Raw genomic sequence first — 22,414 nt, 5'->3', positions numbered from 1 at the left:
CTGCGGGCGGGGGTGGCGGCCGGGGCGGCGCGCGGGAACCGGCTGGCGGGCACGGCGCGGACTCTGCGGGCGGGGCCGAGCAGGGGCGCCAGCCGAGGTGACTGACAGGCGGCGCGGGGACAGCCCAGCCGCCGTTTGGAAACAGCAGTTGGAGCCTCCCGGTTCCCCCGCCTGCCTGACGCGGCGGCCCCGGGAGCGCGCGAGGCCAGCGGTCGCGGGCTCTGGCTCCGCCACGGAGACGCTGCGGCCGCTGGCGCGACCGAGGGGGAGCCCAGCATGTCGCTGCCGCCGGAAAAGGCGTCCGAGCTGAAGCAGCTTATCCACCAGCAGCTGAGCAAGGTGAGGCGGCGGGCGGGCGGGGCTGGGCCAGCGGGCACCGCTGATCCGCGGGGAGAGGACTGTGGGGCCGGAGGCCTCCACTTCACGGGGGTGGGGGGGCGCGGCACGGAGGGGCTTCCGGTCCTCGGGGTCGGCCGGGGCTCCAGCCGCCGCCCCGTGCCGAGTGTTAGCAAAACAAAAATTTTTTGTTTTCTCTCTGCCCCGCGGCGGTCCTGACCCCCACTGTCTCCCCCAGACGCGTAAAGGGTCACTCCGTTAACCCTCGGCCACAACTAAAAGGTTGAGAGTTTACTTTTGGCCTTTGGTCGCTCCTCCACTGCTCTGCTCTACTCTCAAAAGACTGGTTTCAGTCAAGTGTTATTTGTGGGGAAGTGCTAGCAAATGTAATAGATAAGCTTAGAGCTTATTTTTAGAGTTAAAAATATTTATCCTTAAAGTTTTTTTTCCTTTAAAAATCTTACCTTTATTCTCAGTGAATTTCCGGAACAATCTCACACTGTTACTTGAGAAACCTTCCCGAGTTTAACTCCTCTCTCACTGTTATTATTTTGGGGTCAATATTTTGGAGAGATGGCTATCTTTGACTGCTCTATAACGTTTTAAGTCCTAATGCGAGTTTTCTGCCTAGATGGATGTCCATGGCAGGATAAGAGAAATCCTTGCTGAGACGATTCGGGAAGAATTGGCACCTGATCAACAACAGCTATCAACCGAAGATTTGATCAAAGCCCTTAAACGCCGGGGAATCATTGATGATGTGATGAAAGAACTTAATTTTGTTACTGTGAGTAATCTTTTAGAGGAAGACATTTGAAAGTCTTAAGTACATTCTTATGTTTAACACCACTCTTAGGGTCCAATTTGGGGCCTCTCTTTAGTGAAACTATTTAAAGAAGATCATTTTGTCTAGTAATATCTGTGTCTCAGGAATGAGCTACTTTACCCCTGAGTCGAGCGGGTAGGATTATTTATCAGTGAAATGGAAATTATGGACCTAATTATTCCCTTTACAGTGAGAGTTTTCTCTTATTCTCTAGGTCTGAAACTTTAAGTGTGTATATTAGTCAAATTAGTTCACGCCAACTGTATTTTTTCTAAATTAATACTCTGAAATCTTTCTACACAAAGCTTATTTTTGAAGTAAACACATTGTTTGGTGCTGTGTTATCTAAGATGAACTGATTGTTTCTTTAAGGAATTGTCTACATAAGAACTTTCAACTCTTTTCACATAAATAGGTCAGTAGTGAGGTGATGCCTCTCAGTGCACAAATTAGTAAGTAGGTCTTTTGAAAGTGAGGCAATAATGAGAGACTGTGACCTCAATACCTGGGTAACATAATGTGGAAATTGGATGGACTTCGTAATACACCAGAGAATAAGTATTTTAGTCCAGCATCCTTTTTTGGTTTTTGAGGTTTATAAACTCATTTGTTATAAAAACTGACCTAGTAATAGCTTCTGCTGTGTGAATGTCACTTCCTTATTAAAATCAGTTCTGTTCCTGGTGGAACCACAAGCCAGATGTCATATGAGGTTTGGATAAAGTTTAACCTTCTGTAAAGTGTTAAGAATTTGTTTTAGCATTCGGTGGACATGGCTTGAAGATCATGAATTCCTTCATGCTAGACTTTAGGAGTGACCAATTAGTTGCATTATTGTTTCAGAAGACTTTTCATTATTCTGACTATGTTAGGAGAGTAAGGGCATTTTGAGGGGGCTTTATCCTGTCTACTTTTAGTTCATTTCTTAGTCCCATTATTGGCATTTTCTAACTGTAATTTTTGTTTTCTAATTTGTTTTGATTTTTTTTCTGCCATTCCAGGATAATGTTGATCAAGAACTCCCTTCCTCTCCAAAACAACCTGTTTGTTTTACTGACAGACAATCAACGTTATTAAAAAAAAGTATGTTTATCTCTTTTTAACATTAATTTAGTTGTGGATAGTATTGCATATAGATGTGCTGTAGTGTTTTGTATTTGAGAGAAAGCATTTCGATTTTTTTTTCCAGAATGAGGTACTTATGTTTTTCTGATAAATCATCCAGAAAACTTAGATTCTATTTTGCATAAAGTGTATCAAAGATTTAGTGTATAGCTGAGTGGAAGCAAAAGCAGGACTATTTGTTTTTCATGTTTTATTAATATATTTTATAAATTGTACAGCCTTTTTTAATGGCAGTGTAATTATCTAATAAGTATACTTGCTGAGTTGGTAATTATCCGAAATAATTTGTTGTATAAGAAACTAAAGGAAAAAAATAAAGATATCCTAAACCTTGGCTCCAACTCCTGTCTAGCTGGAAGAAAATAGCCAAAATATAAATCACAAAAAGATATCCTATTATGTATTTTTTCTTCCCTTGGTACAAATAAGTCTGGTATATAGTAGATTTGTTACTCTTCCTTTTTTTTAGTCTTTAGTTTTATTCCTGTCAAGTTATTTCCTGTTGTCTTGATCACATTGCTTAAGTTGATTGGCAGTTTCCTCATATGTATTGCTACACTTTACAGCTAATATTGATCCAACACGGAGGTATCTTTACCTTCAGGTTTTGGGTGGAAAAGCTTTCTTGGAACATCTGCAAGAACCTGAGCCTTTACCTGGACAAGCTTGTTCAACCTTTACTTTATGTTTACATTTTCGAAACCAACGTTTTCGTTCTAAACCTGTTCCGTGTGCCTGTGAACCAGATTTTCATGACGGCTTTTTACTTGAAGTACACAGAGAAAATTTAGGTAAGGAGCAATGATAAACTGTCATTTAATTTTGTAAATCTTTGTTAGATCTTATCACAGAACAACTTTAACAGCTTTTGCTTAAGAGATTTATAATGGATGAATCTCCCCAGTCTTTTGTTTTTTCCCTTACTGCTTTTTTCCTAAGTAAATTACTACTACCTACCTTCTTGCTTTATTTTTGGCTAGTTTTCCCTGGAGGTTACTTTTGACTTTTAATGGTTGATTCTTTAGTAGTAAAAATTTAAATGCTTGTTAGGTGGAGAATGAGAGGGAATCCTCTTCATTTCTGAAAGATGACTTGATTTACAACATTAGTACCTTTTACAGTAAGTGAGAGTTTAGACGTGAATCTATAACTCATAATTTTTAAGACTTTAAAATTATTGTACTTAATTACTATAATTTTTTACATTGTTTCTTCCTGTAAAAGTGTCATATCTTAGTTTTGGATGTCAAAATGTTTATATTTGTAAATTTAACAAAGTTGTAGTGTTATACATTCAGAATTTTAGATTGCTGAAATGGCTAGTGTACTACTAAAATTTTATTATTTTTTACCCGGTGAAAAGTATTACCTTAATAAGGCAGTTACTGGCTTAAATTGGTAGCTCGAAGGTGCTGAATCTTTTACTTGTGTGTAGATAATACAGTGTTTTTTTCCTTAGAGGTTTCATTTCAGTTCAGTTCAATCATTCAGTCATGTCTGACTCTTTGCCACCCCATGGACTGCAGCACGCCAGGCTTCCCTGTCCATCAACTCCTGGAGCTTTAGGGATAAAGATATTTTGGGGAATAATGTTGACATATTGCAATGATTTTTATAGTGGTAATATATACTTTATTTATATACTTTTGAAGAATAGACTTAACCTCTTAAAGGTCAGAAAACACCAATATGCATTAAGTAACTAGATAACTTGTCACAGTTCCACAAGTCTTCTGAAAAGTTAGCAACAGAAATGGGACTATACTCTTATTCCCACTCTGTTGTGTGCTTTCTGAGACATTGCTGACTTACTCTGTTTGGTTTTATATGTTTATTATTACTATCCTTTTCAGTGAAAATATTGTTTTACGTTGGCCTAACTGGATATGTCACGTGGTGTAATGTTTTTGGTTTATGTTGCTAGGTGATGGAACTAGAATGGCTGACTCTACCACAATGTTATCAATAAGTGACCCAGTTCATATGGTGCTAATCAAGACAGACATATTTGCTGAGACCACTTTAGTTGCATCCTATTTTCTTGAATGGCGATCAGTGTTGGGTTCAGAAAATGGAGTGACCAATCTTACTGTGGAACTTATGGGTGTAGGTATGACGATTAATATCACTGTTACCTTTTTATAGCCACAGTTCATAAATACATTTTATGTTTTAAAAATGCCTTTGTAAACCAAGAGGGAAACATGTAGAAAGAATTTGTTGGAATTACAGTTGGACTCCAGTATCGGAGTCTGAGGAAGTGTCTTGAGTAGTGTGAATACTGAACTTCTCTGTCACTCTGGCCTTGTTTAAAGGGGAAAAAAAAATTTCTGGGAGATACATAAAGAAATCTCTAGGGCTTTTCCTCTCCAAATTTATTTGCTAAAAAGAAAGTTAGGCAGTTAGAGGAGCAAGGTCGTGAGGCAAGGAGCGGTAGGTTTGCAGCCGCCATTTCTTCTGCCTCCCGTCTCTGGATCTTTTGTAGACCATCCAACAGTGCTATGTTGGGGCAGAGCATCCGGAGGTTCACAACCTCTGTGGTTCGTCGGAGCCACTATGAGGAGGGTCCAGGGAAGAATATACCATTTTCAGTGGAAAACAAGTGGAGGTTACTAGCCATGATGACTTTGTTCTTTGGGTCTGGATTTGCTGCACCTTTCTTTATAGTAAGACACCAACTGCTTAAAAAGTAATCCATGAGACAGATAGGAAGAGGAGCATATTAAGAGGTGCAGTCTCTTAAAAGGATCAATCCCTTGAACTCAGCATCCTAGATATGTTTGTAAATAAACTTATGGCATAAACCCTTAATGCCTCTTCTCTGAAATATGGAACATGATAATTGAACATATGCTTACATTTTGTTTGGGTAATATTGCATTATTAGTTTCTTAATTAAATATGTTTTGATTTAAACAAAAAAAAAAGAAAGTTAAGATTTCTTTACACAAACATGCAGGCATGCACCCATACATGATAGCTTGTACCCCGGCCCTGCCAGGGTAGGTTCTTATAGAATGTGGAGTAGGTGTTCCTCTCACCTTATACAGGTGGGACAGGGGCTCCCAGAAGTGTTCACTTGCTCAGTGCTGGTGTCGTCAGTGTACCCTTGGAGATCAGGGTATTGTCACCATTGTATCCCTGGGTTCTTGCAGATTCCCTGATATATAATACATATTTGCTAGTGGAATGAAAGGCAAAGCTGCACTGTTGTAAGCATTACATATAATGGAATTATTTTGGTATTGAAATTTGATTACAGAGTTAAGTTTGACCGGTGGACAGTAGAGCTTTAGTAAGTTAGATTTCGATAGGTTAGACCCAGAATACATTTTTCCTTAAGTAAATAGTAGGGGAAAAGCTTTATGTAGGAGATTTATTTTCAAAAGAGATACCCATTGTTTGATTTTAAATATAAGCCTAACACAATAACCATAGTAATGACCTGGAAATTTCTGGTTTATCAGAGAAATATTAAATAGTTATGGTGTGAAGTATATTTGTTTTCTAATTCTTGAAGTCCAGGTGTGGATTAAAAATTTGTACTCATATGTAATGTGAAAAATGGGAAGGGATAAATGGAAATTACTATATGGGGCAAAATGTATAAATGTTTTCTGAGAATGAGGCATTAACAGTTGCTTTGACTTTGTTTTTAATGAAGATAAAAATCAAGAATCATAAATCCTTTAGGTCTGAAAAAGTCCCTTAAAATGTGATTGAAAAGCTAGGAAAACAGGTAATCTCCTTATAACTCGATAAAAGTTTTTGAACAAAATAAAAGCTAATTTGAGCTGGGTCGTTTTTAATATGAATGTAAAAGGTGAGTTTGAATATTGTCTTTATTCCATGTAAGTGATAAAACACAAAATTCTTAAACTATTTTGGTTAAGCTTTGATTGACTAAATATACTGAGTGTTGAAACTTCTGAAGTTACATTTATTTACATTTACAGGCACAGAATCAAAAGTTTCTGTGGGAATTTTAAATATAAAACTTGAGATGTACCCACCGCTCAATCAAACATTATCTCAAGAAGTAGTGAACACACAGGTAAATAATCCTGAGTTTCTCTTCTTTGTGTGTTTTTATAAATCCTAGGAAGTGTTCTCTTTTTAGAAAATTATCATTTATTAGTTGTAAGCAAGAGAATAATAGTATAACATTATTTAGAAATTTTTGTCTGGGATCAAAAAAGGTAGCTCTGACTGGTATGGGGGCTTCCCAGGTGTCTCACTGGTAAAGAACCTGCCTGTAATGCAGGATACATGGGGCTTGGGTTCGATCCCTGTGTCGGGAAGATACCCTGGAGGAGGCAGTGGCAGCCTACTCTAGTATTCTTGCCTGGAGAATCCCATGGACAGAGGAGCCTGGCAGGCCAGAAACCATGGGGTCACAGAGAGTCAGACATGATTGAGCACGATTGGCATGGAGACTGGATTGTCCTGGGAAGTGTGAGAACAGGGAGGCCACTTAGGGGCCCTTAGGGATGATGGTGTCCTGATTGAGTAGTGCTAAAGATGGAGGAGGTGTGTAGACTTGTTCCATATTTTGTGATCATTATTGAAGAGAATGAATGTAAATTGATAAGTATATTTTTAAATTTCAAGCTTGCTTTGGAACGTCAGAAAACTGCAGAGAAAGAGCGATTATTTCTTGTGTATGCTAAGCAGTGGTGGAGAGAATACTTGCAAATTCGACCCTCACACAATTCACGACTGGTGAAGATTTTTGCACAGGTTTGTAAATTGTATGAGAAAAGTTTCACAGCTATATTTGAGATTTACTGGTTGTAAACATCAATTTCAATTAACTTTAATTTGTAAAATGTATTTATTCCAGATAAGTGAAAATTTATTTATAAAACAAAATGCTGATTTTGTAATAATCTGACAGTAGTAAGTAGGTGAGTGATATTTCACAATCTTTGTTTTACTTTGCTTTTTATTTTCAGTTATTCTTTTTCTAAACCATTTTTGAACATGTTTAATTTAAACTAAATGAAAACTCATTTTGTTTAACTTGGAGTATGTCCTCCATTGATACTTTGTACTAGGTAAGTAGTAGGACACTTTGCAATTTACGTGTAAATTCAGCTTTCAGGTGCAGAATTGGTAGTGTAGGCGTGTATTTTTTTGTTAGGGTATTTTTTAAGACAAAGAGTATTACATGTAATAAGTCTGTTCAGCCAAGATCCCTAAGCTGATGACCAGTCATATTTAACTATAGCATTTCAGTTATGTATCTCTGCCTCTATTTTTTCTGTATCCTAAGCCCGTTTTCTCTCATTAGTAAACCAACATAAATAATCAGATCCTTTTATGACTTCTGAGGAATCATTCAGATATTTTTCTATGTATTCAGTCTTGTGTAGGTGTTATGAAATCATATGAGTGTAGTGTTGTGAGTACTGTGTCTCAGATCCTGTACATTTATGTAGCTTTTCCCTACACTCCCTAGCTTTTAGGACAGGCCAAAGGTGGTTCACTTTCTAGATGAGGAGCTTGGGAATGGAGGGCATAGTTGGTTGTGATGGAAATGCGGGAATATCTTCTGACTTCCTGACAGCCTTGTCTGTATGTTGACTGACAGGGCAGGAAGGGAGCAGCAACATTGGGACAAGGGCGAAGAGAAACCAGCCCAAGTATAACTGGCTCCCTCTTGTTTGTGTAGTCTGGAGTGTAGTCATTCACTGCCCCGTTGGACCAGAGAGGACAGGAAGGGAGGGGGAAGTGGGCCAGGGAAGTGGCCCATGGAAGAGCTGAATAATACCCCATGCCTTCTTTATCTGCTCATCCCTTGACATCCACTTAGGTGTTTCCATGCCTTGGCAGTTGTGAGTGATGCTTCAGTGATGGGATTGGTGTGTAGCTGTGTCTTTGAGACACTGACTTCAGTTGGTTTGGACACATATCCAGGGGTGGGGTTGCTAGGTCATATGATGATTTAAGTTCTTAATGTCATAGGCTTTGAAAAGAAGTTATGAGAATTAAGAGAAAAATTGTATGTACAACACTCAGTAGCCTAGTGCTGGATGCAAAGTAAGCAAGTGCTCAAGTGGTGTCCAGGATTATTTTCTCTCTGATGTGTTCTGAGACAAAGTGTTAAGATTGGGAATGATTAACTGTCACTACAGATAATGTTTTCCCTTCCCCTCCAGGATGAAAATGGGATTAACCGACCAGTCTGTTCTTATGTCAAACCACTTCGAGCTGGAAGGCTTTTGGACACTCCAAGGCAAGCAGCAAGATTTGTCAATGTCCTTGGTTATGAACGAGCCCCTGTTATCGGAGGAGGAGGTAAACAGGAGCAGTGGTGCACTCTGCTGGCCTTTCTCTGTAGAAACAAGGTATCCTACACACATACTAGAACTAAAAACCAGTACCTTGTAGTTACTGTGAGTTGATGGTATATTTGTAAAAGAATTAACTTAGGAAAAAAGTATATATTGGGGTATTTTGTAATTTCCTGTGTTCTGAAATTGTTGATAGTATTATAAAAATTAGATTCTTTAGCGTTCCAACTCTTTTGAAACAGAATGAAAAAAAAAATTTCTTTAATGTATTATTGTTTTGAAATAATTTTTAGTCTGAAGTTGTATAAATAGTACATATAGGTATTCACAAGGCAGAGCTTACAGAATGGGAAAAACAACTTAGATTAGAGATTGATTGTCGATTGTAAGGATTTTATCTTAAGACAATTGAAAACAGTTAAAAATTATTTATCAAAAAATTATTTATTTCCTAGTTGTAATTCCAGATTTAAACTTAAAAACTTCAAATATAGTAGGAATATATTGTACATATTTAAAATGATTAGCCAAATAATTGTTTTGTAAAACAAATAATCACCCCTTTTGATTCACTATTTTCTTGAGTTCATTTGAGGAGAAAGCACATCTTGAACTTTGAAAATTACTAAAAATGTTTTTCTTAAAAAATATTAGTTTTATAATAGTGAAGGTGAAATTTCACCCATAATTCTATTTTTCATCTATTTTTATATAAGTTTTTCTCCTGTGTATATATTTTTCCCATAACTGCAATTGATATAAATAGAATTGTGTGCCCTGCTTTATAAATTAGCTTTATACTGTGAACATTTTCCCATGTGTTGCTCAGATACTGTGATCTCCAGCTTTGAATGTCTGAATGAAATTTTTATTAGCTGATACATGAAATCTACCTAATGGTTTTGCCATCATAGGAACTGTTTCTTTTGGCTAAGTTAGTCTTGCTTCCAAATTTTTGATATCACTGTGAATGAATGTTTGCATTGAATATCTTTGGTTGTATTGTTATTTTTTTCTTTTGAGATTTTTTTCCTAATACAGAATCTCATTGTACAGAAATGACTGACTAGGTCTAAAAGGTTGGGTATTAATGGTTTTCAAAAGTCAGTTTAACATTTATCAGATGCTGTTTGTTTTATTATTGTTAACTGAAAGACAGCAGTGTAGAGCTACCAGTGCAGAATTTGGGGGCCGAGAGCTCATCCCTCATTCTAACTCTGAAATCAGTAGTTGTTTTGCTTTTGTATGTTATCTGTGCTATGCTATGCTATGCTAAGTCACTTCAGTAGTGTCCGACTCTGTGTGACCCCAGAGACAGCAGCCTACCGAGCTCCCCTGTCCCTGATATTCTGCAGGCAAGAACACTGGAGTGGGTTGCCATTTCCTTCTCCAATATGTTACCTGTAGTCCTACACTTACATACATATCTTCATATAATTATAGCCTTACTGTGTAATATTTGAACAAGGTTTTTCACAGAAAATGGACATTTTCTATTATTTTTGTAGTTTTTATAATTTCTTTAAATTGTGAAAGTAATGTAACATTATCAAAGAGAGTTTACACAAGAAAAAGGGAAGCCCTATATAACCTGCCCTAATGACAGCCATTGTTGGTTTTTATCCAGTCATATTTTGGTGTGTATTTCCTTAAAATGATAAAGTAAATAGATATTTTTTAAATAATTGTTTTGAGTGTTTTCCCATTTATTGGAATTTCCTCCTATATGATCTGTCATCTTGTGTGTTCTTGCCCTTTAGCTGTTTATCGTTAAATTCTTACTATTTGGGGGGACTTCCCTGGTGGTTAAGGGGATGAGGGTTTGGTCTCTGAAACTAAAATCCTATATGCCTTGAGGCCAAAAAACCAAAACATTAAACAGAAATAATATTGTAACAGACCTAATAAGACTTTAAGAAGAGTCAACATCAAAAAAAAAATCTTCAAAAAAATTCTTACTGCTTCTATGTTGTGTGAGTTCTTTGTAAACTATAGAATCTTGAAGTGTATGTTAGGACTGTCAGTTTTGTAGGCACTGACTTTGTAAAATAGGTGCTTCTAAAATGCACATTCTTTCCCCCCCCTCATTGTTTTAGCTTAACACTGTTCTAAATGATTAAAAATAAAACTTAGTTAATACTTTTTAATTGAAATTTTGTATTTAAATATTTAATGTGGAAACCAAGTGAGGGAGTAAGTACTTCCTGCTACTTCCTTTCATTTGCAGGGAGACTGTGAAGACCATGCCAACCTTCTGTGCAGCCTCCTGCTTGGGTACGGGCTGGAAGCTTTTGTCTGTGTCGGGACCAAGGCCAAGGGCGTGCCCCATGCATGGGTCATGACGTGTGGCACTGATGGGACCGTCACTTTTTGGGACAGTTTAACAGGACACAGGTTTGTCAGCCACGTTTATAGGGATATTAGGATAGGATATATAACATTTATAGGGATATTAGGATAGGATATATAACATTTATAGGGATATTAGGATAGGATATATAACATTATAGTGTAAATGTTGTCAACTGTAGGTTCTGTTTTATTGATGGTATCAGAAGGCACATATTGATAATTTGGGGTATGTTAAAAAAATTACCTCAATTAAGATAGCTATGAACTAAGCTAAGAAAATTTGTATACCAAAAATATTCTTTACCAACATGATGATGCTAAAAAAATAAATTATGCTTACTTTTAATTTTGTATAATTGGCATATAGTTTTGGGCTCTTTTTTTGGGTGGGGGGAGTACCATGCGGCATATGGGATCTTAGTACCCAGACCAGGGATTGAACCCACACCTCCTGCAGTGGAAGCATGGAGTCTTAACCACTGGACTGCCAAGGAAGTCCAGGCATATGTGTTTTCTGATGATTGTTCCTAAGCCTAAAAATAAATTCAAGTTGTAAATCATTTCTTTTGAAAATTTGACATGGTTACCAACTCCTTGTTGGTAAATCCAGTTTACATTTTCTCGGTGTCATCAGATTTTGATAGATTGAAATGTTCCCTTCTTCCTGGAACATTCTCTTCCTTAGCTTCTCTCATAGCACTGTGTTTCAGCTTTTGTAATTCCTCTCTGGCTGTTCTCTGTTTTCCTTCATTTTGCCTCAGATGTGGGAGTCCCTGAAGGCACAGCCCTGAACCCGCTTCTCATTTTCCTGGATTTTCTCTTTCCCTGTTTGATAATCATTTTAGTTAGTTGTGCCTAAAAATGTGTGGCTAAATTATTTTGTTACCTGGATAATGTTTGTGATCTTAATGCTATGCATGGAATATATTCTTACGTTAAAGGAATAAAATTGGTTTCTGTATCATAAGATGTGCCATTCAGTCTATGTGGTGTAATCAAATTGTGGAAATACAAGGAGGAGAAACAAATATTAAACTCTAGTCTTGGGAAGTAGTTATGACCTTAAGTGTTAGAGTAATTTTTTCCCTCAGTAAGCTGCTGTCATCTTAATTTCTGAGTTCTTACTATATAAAACTATGATTAACCTTTTTTAGGTACCTCCACAAACCTATCAACCCTGATGAGCCTCCGGCTGCCGAACAGCCCAAACCATTGTACCCGTATCGAACAATTGGTTGTGTTTTCAATCATCAGACGTTCCTGGGAAACTGTCAGCCCTCTGACTCAGTGGAAACCTGTGTGTTTGATCTGAATGATGAGTCCAAGTGGAAACCCATGAATGAAGAAGCGGTTAAATCCGTGTGTGCTCCAGGGGCCACCACGTCCCTTCCTCCCTTCCCTCCGCTGTGTGCGTCCACGATCGACGCTTCTGTGACAAGCAACGAGATAGAAATGCAGCTCAGGCTGCTCGTGTCGGAACACAGGAAGGTAATTAACACTGAGGTTTGTGCTTTCCTGCATTTTTCTCATGTTTATGTATTTAAAAGATATATATATTTTTTTGGCATGTAAAATAATTTCGATCACTATCCTGGCCCTAAATAAAACAAATTCAGTCCCTTCCTTTATGAAGGTTGTGGTTTTGAAAGTCATAAGAGTAAAACTGAATTCACCAGTACTTACAGAAATTATTGCATCCTTGTCCTTGTAGGAATGAAGAACGGTGGACTTGTTCAGACTTTTGTGAATATTACTGTTTGGATTTTCTCTTTGTATTTATTTAAATCATTCCCCATTGACAATATTGGGTTACATTTTTTCATTTTCATTTGTTTTCCTGGTTTGTTTAGTTGTTTTGTTTTTCTGTTACATTAAACTAGGTAGATATAAGATTATAGCCTCATGGTGGCTTTGATTTACATTTCTCTGATCACTAACAAGATCAAGCTTCTTAGTTGCCATTTAGATTTCATGAAGGGCCTTAAAGGAAACATAAAAAAGCACTGATCATAATGGAAAAGATTAGTGTATGTTAATAACTTACTTTCATCAGAAGAAATCATTAAGAGAGTGAAAAAGCAGCCTTGGAGTGGTAAAAGTTACTTGCCACGCATATAATCAACCAAAGACTAGAGTCCAGAACTTCCACAGAAGGTTGATTTCTAATTCACCTTTTGGGATTCCCTATTACTCCCCTCCTTGGGTAAGACCTGATTCTCATGTTCCTTGAGACCATCAGCGACACTCTTGAGTTATCAGCTGTGTTCTCTGGGCTCCCAGTTCCTCTTAGCTTTAGCCTCTGAAATCTTCTTACCTACTTGCCAACTTCAGGAGTGTGTTTTGGAAAGTATTGAATGTGGCACTTGTAGGGTGTTTCCAGCAGTAGGTGGGCCAGGGCTCCATCTCCTACCTCCATCGCTTGTATTGCCTTTTACTTTCTTAGCTCCTGTTTGAAAATGAAACTGACATTTTAATACATTATAAGAACTACTTGTTTAGAAAAAAGAGAACAAAGCTGAGGTGGATGCCATTGATGGTTGCTTGCTAAGTTAATAGTAACTATAAGCCTACAAGTAAGAGTCACAGGAAGAAGAGAGGTGATCCCTTGGGATCACTTGAAACCAGTTATAACAGAATGTGAGATTAGATCCATTATAATAATCAAAATATTTAGAATTTTTAGTTTGTAGCATTTAAAAAAATTACATGTCAAGGTAGCAATGGTTCATTTGATGTCATAAGTGAAATTATAATTGCCTTCAGCATGTCTTAAGCTCCCAGAGGGCCTGTAGCTTCTGCTTTTTGGTGCCTTTTACAGAATAAATGTTCAATAAATATTGGAGTTTAATTATATGCACAATTTGTTGACATTTCTCCCCTACTACAGTTCAGTTTATGGTGGGAGCAATCAGGTTAAGCAGATTCAATCTTGTGAAAGTCTTTAAAGTTAAATAAGATTTGACCTCAGAATTCCTTGACATGTTGTCTTCCTCAGTAGGACAATTCCTGATGGTCTTTCCTTGTGGGTATTAAGGGAGTACAGGATTTGCAGCCTTCACTAACATCATTGCATTGGCTGCCTTTTGTTATTTCTCTAAGAAGTAAAACCTGATACCTGTTTCTCCTTTTATAATTTTTACTTCTTTGTATCCTTATAATAAGTAATAGGAAGTTAAGAAAATTATGACATTTTAAAAATCTTTTCTTGGCATACATTAAAATAATCAACATTATAATTAGTTTTTTTAAATATTGTAATTTGCTTTTTTCATTTCGATTGCTGTAGGACCTTGGCCTCACTACTGTCTGGGAAGACCAGCTTTCTTATCTCTTGTCACCAGCTCTGGCATCTTATGAATTTGAGCGTACGACAAGCATTTCTGCGGGCAATGAAGAGTTTCAGGATGCTATCAGAAGGGCTGTGCCTGATGGCCACACATTTAAAGGGTTCCCAATACACTTTGTGTATAGAAATGCGAGGCGCGCGTTTGCCACGTGTCTTCGGTAAGGTGGAATTTATGATGTTTTGGTGTTTTTGACGTAATTTCAGTGAACACTTGGCACTAATTTAGGAATGACTTCAGAATCACACAGGGAGCTTCTGTAGTGACCTGTCGTCTTGCTTCAGACTGTGATTCATGAGGGCCAGAGTGTAGCTCTGGAGAGCTCAGGGTCGCTTCCCCAGTGATTCTGTCGAGGATCACCGATCTTGTCTAGCGTAATTTTAAAAACTTAATAGGCTATGAGGAAATAGTTTATAATTTGAATAGTTTTACCACAGTTGCAGAGTCCTTGATAACAGAGACAGGATTTTTTAAAATCTTTTTCAATACCCACTTTCTTAGAAATAAAGTAAAACCTAAATTCATTTCTTAATTGAATCCATTTTCTCTCTTCTAAGGTCTCCTTTCTGTGAAGAAATCATCTGTTGCCGTGGAGACCAGGTGCGCCTGGCAGTTCGCGTCCGCGTGTTTACTTACCCTGAATCTGCTTGTGCTGTTTGGATCATGTTTGCTTGTAAATATCGCTCAGTACTATAGGACTAAGTTTCTATAAGACTATACCTGTGTTTTATTAGAGTTTTACACATTGTATTGATAATAATACTAGGTATTTCGAGGTTGATTACTTTAAAAATCACAATCTGGCTTCGATGTCATATTTAACTTTTGTATAAGCCTCACTAATAATGTTTGAAAAGTATCATGATGTGTGTATAAAAATTAAGGATGAAAAACTTGTATAAATCTGAGAGGATGTTAGTATAAATTAAGTGTTTATCTAATTTTAATAAATACTACTTTGCTTATAAGTAGTCAGTAGTTTAAATATGAAAATAAAATTTACTTAGTTTTCTTTGCATTAACAGGTAATCGGAAAGTTATTTGCCTAAGGATTTGAGCCATAGTGAAGTTAATACTATCATTATTTTTCATAGAGTAATGGGATTATTTTATATAAATTAGGAGAAATTAACTTCACAACATTTATTTATTACATAGGTGAAATACATTTTGATGAATTTACCACTTTTGTGGTTTACTCATAACTACAGGGATATTTGTGACTCTCTAGAGAGTTATGGGAAGACATGGATGCAGGAGCAGAGAATAAACTCATATCAGAAAAGCATAAATATTAATAACAAACCACACATGAAAGTATACAAATAATTTATAAATATTTGTTAGTGTGATTCATTGTAAAAGCAAATTGTGTATTTTTTTTTTTTGGCTTATTTATTTTTGAATTGAGTATTTTAGAAAAAATTTATTATACCCTTTTGTTGTATGTTGAAAATTGTTTTCTGTAATTGATATTGGCAGTCTGTTGCTGATTTTCTGTGGTCACAGCATTCTTTACTAGCCTCTCATGGAGTCTATCTTTTTAAATCACAGTTTTTGTTTGTTTCTTTTCTCTTTATGATAAAAGCATCCATGTGTATGTGGCGAATGTAAATCAGAGAATCATTATGTAAGGCCACTGAAAAATGAGCATCTGTGAGTGCCTCCATGCTGATGTTTGTTTTTAAGTTGAGAACAGTGTACTTTGAAGAGGCTGTAGTGGTTTAAACTTTGTGAGAAGCTGCCTGATGGGATTGCCTTGCCATCTACCCACCTCTCTGTACAGCTCTCATTCATTCCTGCACCCACTGAGCTTCTTATGAAAGTGACTATACCAAGTGGCTGTGCAAGTTATGCTTTTCATCGCTAATTCAACATGGCAAATAAAATAATATTTTAGAAATTAAAATCTAAAGATACTCTAAAATTTACTTTTTAATTTTTACATACATAATTATTTATAACTTGTTTTAAAAGTCTGAAAATATCTCTCATATCAATTTTTATTGAAAATGACCAGAAATCAGAAGTTTCTTGAGACTGATATGACTTTAGAGAATCAGCAAGATAAGAATTAAGACTTTTTGGTCTGTTACCAGAGTTATTTGCAAAGCTATCAACAGGGAAAATTGCTTGTAATTTTCAACCTTTGGAACAAACTATTTGTGAGGCATGTCCTAGGAGGCAGACTGATACATGAGATCACAGCTTTGTTTTCTTTGTGGCTGAGCTTCCTGCATTACTGTGCCAGAGTAACACGTGTACTTGTAATGTGCTTTTGGTGTAAATTCTAAAATAAATTTCCTTTTTATGCACTTTAATAGAGCCTGGCATGAATTAGTATTTTCCTTTACAGATGGTTTATTTCCAAATATTTTAGTCTTTTTGTCACTAGAATTCTACTACTCTTACTAATAATTTTTCTTTTTAAAAATTAAATTTACATTGTATATTTAGCTCTGTCATAAGTTGTTTTTCTATTAAAATTGTAAACTTTTAAAAAATATAATGCTTCTAATGTGTTCATTTTGACAGTATGTGCACTAACATAGTTCTCTAAACATATGTAATATATAATAGGTATTTATAATAGAATGTCAGAAATTAGAAACTTCATTACTCAAGCATAAACTTGTTGAATAAAACTTATAAAATTCAGTTTCAACTAACAACACTCCAGGTGCCCTTAAGATTGTTCCTAACAATGAGGTGGAGATTTTTAGCTATGATCAAAAACATCTTTAACCTGTCAGTTCTGGGAGGTACACACATTTGAAAATCATTTTTCTACTTCTTAACAAAGACAGGAGTTGAGTCAAAAATTCAGGCTTTATATTTGAAAAATAGTGTTGCTCATAAAATAGTATCCTGTGCTTGATATCTAACCATTAGAAGGCATTAGTTAATGAACGTGAGTTGCTTAAACTAATTAATTCACACTTTTGGTTTCTAAACAAAGTAGATTAGACTACAGTTTCGTAATTTTTTTTCTTACCTCAAATAACAGTTTTGTACTTTCTACTTTAGGTAAGTACAGGAGTTAGATCTGTTTTTAACATGCACATACCTTTTATACCAATGAGAGTAGCATTGCTTTCCAGCCGTTGGTAGCTAAGAAATTATTAGAGACTAGCCGAAACCTATGTAAAATCTTAACAGAATAACCAAACATGTAAACTAGAAAGCATCCAATTTTGAAGAACCTTATCCTATGTTCATAGCACACTCTGTCTGAAGTGCAAGTTCAGTTATAATCACCAACTCATATTCCTGCTGTACCAGGCTCTTCTGCTGTGCTGGTACCTGACATTTTGAGTATCACTACTTTGTTATAAGTTTTGAAATTGGAAAGTTTGAGAATCTTCCAACTTTGTCTTTCTTCAAGATTGTTTTGGCTGTTATGGGTGCTTTGCAATTCCATATGAATTTTATAATCAGCTTGTCGATTTCTACATAAAGGCAGGCAGGGTTATAGTAGGGTTGTCTCAAGTTTGTGCCTTGTTTTGTGGAGTGTCACTGCCTTAATGAATGCTAAGCCTTAGGATCATGAGCATGAGTTGTCTTCATATTTGTTTTAAATCTTTAATTTCCTTCAATGATGTTTTGTGGTTTTCTGAGTTTTATACTTCTTTTGTTACATTTATTCCTATTTTTGATGCTATTGTAAATGGATTTTTTTTTTTTTGGATTGTTAATTGCAGGTGTATAGAAATACAACTGATTTATGTGTATTGATGTATCCTGCGACCTTGCTGGACTCATTTATTCTAACAGTTTTTTTTGTCTTTTGTTGGATTCCTTAGGATTCTCTTTATACACAATCATGTTGTCTGCAAGGAGAGAGAGTTTTTCTTCTTTTCCAATCTGGATGTCTTTTACTTATTTTTTCATTTATTTGCCTAATTGCCCTGGCTGCTACCCCCAGCACAGTGTTGAATAGAAGTGGTGAAGGTGGACATCCTTGTCTTGTTCATGATCTCAGGGGAAGTCATCTATTCTTTTACTATTAAGTGCGATGATAACTGTTTTTTTTCACTGATGCTCTTTATTAGGTTGAAGGATTTCCATTTTACTTCCAGTTTAAAAAAAATGTTATCACAAACATTTACCGGGTTTTGTCAAATACTCTTTCTGTGTCTGTTGAGGTAATTATGTGATTTTTGTTTCTTATTCTGTTGATAATGATGTATTACATAAATTGATTTTCAAATGTTAAACCAACCTTGAAATTCTGGAATGAATTGTACTTGGTCAAGGTGTATAATTCTTTTTATGTGTTGCTGTGTTCATTTTGTTAATACTATTTAGTTGAGGATTTTTGTGTCTATATTCATAAATGATAGTCATTTGTAGTTTATTTTTCTGGTGTCTTTGGTTTAGTTAAAAGATGCTAAATTGGAATCTTCAACTTTTAATAAACCTGATCATAAGAATTGGTTAAATAGCTTGTATATTATAAGTAGAGGTTATTTTAAATATGGTAAATGAAATTAATTCAGTAGTTCCTTCTTTGTAATTTTCCATGGCAATACTAGGTTCTTTTTCAAAGACATGTTCAGAATTAATTGCAGTCTTTTTTACTATGTCTTTACATGGTATATTTTTATTCTAAAATATGTATAATAAGATTCTAATCAGTTGGTACTCTACTTAGTCACCAACTAGTGATTGTTAGAAAATGCAAGTTTTTGTGCTGTAATCTGTACAGGTTAAGACCTGATGGAGGTCTCATGTCTGACTTGATAACTGTAACAGCAGCAGGCTGCTTTCTCTGGGCTGAGACTCATTTGCCTGTTTGTAAAATGGGATTATGGGAAGGGCCCTGCCTGGAGTCGTGGGTAATCCTTTGTCATCTTTTATAACACTTCTTTTATGTTATAAACTCTTCTTAGTTATTTTACACATTTTTAGGTGCTTTGAAAGAGTTTTCAGTTTTAATGTATTTAAAATAATTAAGGTAAACTTTAGATGCTAAGTATGTGCTACTAGGCGTTTAATTTTGTCATGTTCATTGTCTTGCATGATGACATTTTTTACTGAGGAGAAAAATCAATGTAGGTAGCTGAGAATTTAAAATATCCGTAGATGTGCTTGTAGGAATGTTTTATAAATAAATGTCTTCTATCTTATGTGTTAAATCAGAATAAAGGTTGTGAATAGTTGGCATAAAGTATCTGGGTGCTGACTTCACTGCTCTGCTTTAGATGAGGAAAGTTGACCCAATATTTATAATCCTATAACATAAGTAAAATTAAAATTTGCTTCTGCTAAATAGAAGATAATCTAGTTAAAACTGAAAACTTCATTGGCATTTTGAAAGTGTTACAGGTGAAAATGATCATTACTTACAAATCTTGCAAGGGAATAATAATAATACCATTAAAAGAATAGTTAGGAAATTTGTTTAAAATATTGTAGAGCTTCAGGTTGAAATCTGGGAGTCATATCTTTATGAATTTCAATGTCAGTGATTTTCTTCTAAAGACTCTTTAAAAGGGTTTGATGACTAGGCAGAAAGTAGGAGCAAGGGTTGCACTTTTAGCTCCTGAGACGAGTGAGCATGCATAGCAAATAGCAGAAAAGAAGACATTGTGCTCCATGAATAACCCTTGAGAAAGGATTAAGTGGCCACAGGAATTCAGGTTCTCAGGACAGTGAGTAAATAGACATGAAAATACAGCTATACCCATAACCTTGCACAAAAATCACCAAGCAAGGCTTAAAAGATAACTAGAAGGTGGTTCATTCATTGCTTAATTTACTTAAAAGGCAAACCATATGTGTGTTGGTTACGTGTTGACTTTGGAAAAGAAATGAGCCTTTCACAGGGTCAGAGAAAAATTCTAGACCTGAGGGCAGCTCACCTTTTATCTGAGTACATTAGGGGAAAAGACAAGGTTTTAGGAGTAAAAAGAAAGGGCCACTTTTTTCTTTCTTTCTTTCTTATTTTAAATAAAGATATTAACAAAGGTTTGAAAAAAATAGTTTAGCTTCGCCTTATCAGTAAGGTATGACTAGTCTGGAAATGGATTATATCTCTTTACCTTAAACAACCTGAAATTCTGGTCTCTTAAAAGTTTTGTTGAGAATTCTATATTTTCAAGTAATTACTGTTAAACATCAACATCTTTCTATCAAATACAGATATTTTTGTACTGTGTGTTATTTTCTATTTCCCATTGGGATTAAGAAGTAAGCTATTGCTTATCTTAACTTTTGAAATACAGTGAGAACTTTAAGGTAACATGGCTAAAACAGAGGATCTGGAAAGCTTATGTTACAGGAAGTATATTTGGATTACTTTGGCAACTGGCAGTAATTTAAATCATATAACCCCTGCAGACTCAAATTTCCCTAAGAGTGAAATAGTGACTTGGCTAAAAATTTAGGTCTCTTGAGGTCTTTTCCAAATCAAATCTTAACTAATTGAAGCTAATAATTTCACTAACGTTCAGGATAAGAATACCATCTTTCTTTCTTGGTTTAGAACTAACTGTTTCAAAGAAGAATCACATTAAGAAGTTGAAATATAACTATTGTTTGACCTTGGGTTTTCCAGAGTCCCCCATGGACATACCAATATGCTACTATTCATATATTTCACCTCACTGCTCTACTTTTCCTCATTTTTTATAGGTGGGTGTGTAACTTCATCTCATAAAGGTGGGTTAGGTAAACTTATAACGTATGATACAGAAAATGTGGGAAAACACTGGTTTAGGTTATAATTTAGTAAAAGAACAGTAATGGATGTTTTTTTACATGTTTTCTAATAATCATATTTCTTTACCATAAAAAAGAAAAGAGCTAATTCTTTACAAGTTTATAGACTTGAGGAAACCAATTTTGTTGTGTTCTTACCTGGGCCAATGTACTTCTAGTTCTGCATATAAGGTTTGCATGACTAATTTTAAGGATTTTTGGTTAATATTCAGTCTGATAACCCAGTGACAGATGAGTTTCAAATTGCATTTAGAATTGTTGATAGAATTCGCCTCCTTAGAGGAGTGATCATGTATAGCCTTTGATGGGGATGGAGTCATGTAGATGGTGGTGAAGATGAGTGCTCTGGGGGTAACTGCTTGGGTGAAACTAAAGTGCTGATGAATTCATCAGGGAGATGGGACATCACATCATTTATTTAAAGTGTTTAAACTATCAAAAGTTTAATTGCTGCCGCTGCTTAGTCATTCAGTCGTGTCCGACTCTCTGTGACCCCATGAACTGTAGCCCACCAGGCTCCTCTGTCCATGGGGATTCTCCAGGCCAGAATGCTGGTGTGGGTTGCCATTTCCTTCTCCAGGGGGTCTTCCTGACTCAATTGATCATATTGGTAGATACTAATTTTATAGCATCTGCTTTTTATTGTACTCTTGATTGGTGCAGGTGGGATGAAGTGTCAGGACTTTTTTCGTGGTCTGGGCTAATTGAGAGAGATGTTTTAGTGCAGCAGAAAGAGCTGGGCTGGATAGGAGGTCTGGATCCCAGTCCTGCATCTTTAGTCACCAGCCCAGTGTTTTCTTGTGTCTATGATGTCATCTGTAAGATAAATAATACCTGACCTTCAAGTTGTATAAGTGAGGAAAGCACTTTGAAATTATAAAAAAAAATCACTGTAAAGTTATAAGGTATTATAATTGTGGGCAGAGAAAATTTAGGTGATAACACTGAAAAAAATATGCTGTTCTATTTTTTTCCTTTTTGGTGCACTTTTCTAGGTGAATGTGCCTCTTAGGAGCAGTTGTCTGAGAGTGTCTGGGATAAGCGTGGGCTGCACAGGCGGCGTGTCCCCTGAAAGGCCGTGCTCCCTGAAAGACTTGGAGCAGCTCAGCCAGCATGTCCAGAGTGTGAAACACGAAGTACATTTATTCTGCGAAAATGATAAGTAAATATAAGATGATAAAACGTCTCAAGGATTCCATTGTTTAATAAATATATAACAGCAAAATCAATAAAAACTAAAACTACATTCAGAGTAAATAACACAGGCCACCACTTTTCACAGACCTCACAGCATCTGAAGATGGCATTCAAATGTTGATCTGAGTCATGCAGACATTTTAACTACATAGACTGATTTTTTTAAAGGTGGTGAAGCCACAGAATAAGAAAATAAAATCAATGACAGAAATTGG

General features: G+C 36.1%; 2 protein-coding genes across 8 annotated transcripts; both read left to right on the top strand.

Annotated features, from left to right (window-relative positions):
• Positions 1-71: 71 nt before the first annotated feature.
• CEP76 (centrosomal protein 76) lies at positions 72-22,188 on the top strand. 7 transcript variants are annotated; one of them, XR_009733295.1, is made up of 14 exons: positions 72-339; positions 968-1,123; positions 2,164-2,245; positions 2,854-3,078; positions 4,212-4,397; positions 6,244-6,341; positions 6,899-7,027; positions 8,449-8,637; positions 10,811-10,977; positions 12,090-12,423; positions 14,222-14,439; positions 14,837-14,879; positions 20,767-20,915; positions 21,998-22,083. XR_009733295.1 is itself a non-coding variant. In XM_061399980.1 (13 exons), exons 1-13 carry the CDS (start codon positions 277-279, stop codon positions 22,166-22,168), a joined length of 2,061 nt encoding a protein of 686 aa, XP_061255964.1. In that variant the 5' UTR covers positions 72-276; the 3' UTR covers positions 22,169-22,188. The 7 variants fall into 7 exon arrangements, 5 of the variants coding, with proteins under 5 accessions (XP_061255964.1, XP_061255967.1, XP_061255966.1 ...); XR_009733294.1 differs by having other exon boundaries at positions 14,837-14,952; XM_061399980.1 differs by lacking the exon at positions 20,767-20,915 and having other exon boundaries at positions 21,998-22,188.
• Positions 4,433-6,235, top strand: LOC133237679 (cytochrome c oxidase subunit 7C, mitochondrial). The gene has a single exon (XM_061400008.1). It carries the CDS (start codon positions 4,789-4,791, stop codon positions 4,978-4,980), a length of 192 nt encoding a protein of 63 aa, XP_061255992.1. The 5' UTR covers positions 4,433-4,788; the 3' UTR covers positions 4,981-6,235.
• Positions 22,189-22,414: the final 226 nt, after the last annotated feature.

Source organism: Bos javanicus, chromosome 24 (genome assembly GCF_032452875.1).
Source record: "Bos javanicus breed banteng chromosome 24, ARS-OSU_banteng_1.0, whole genome shotgun sequence".
Classification (NCBI taxonomy): Eukaryota; Metazoa; Chordata; class Mammalia; order Artiodactyla; family Bovidae; genus Bos; species Bos javanicus.
Note: the sequence above shows the minus strand (reverse complement) of the source record. Positions and strands in the feature narration are given on the sequence as shown.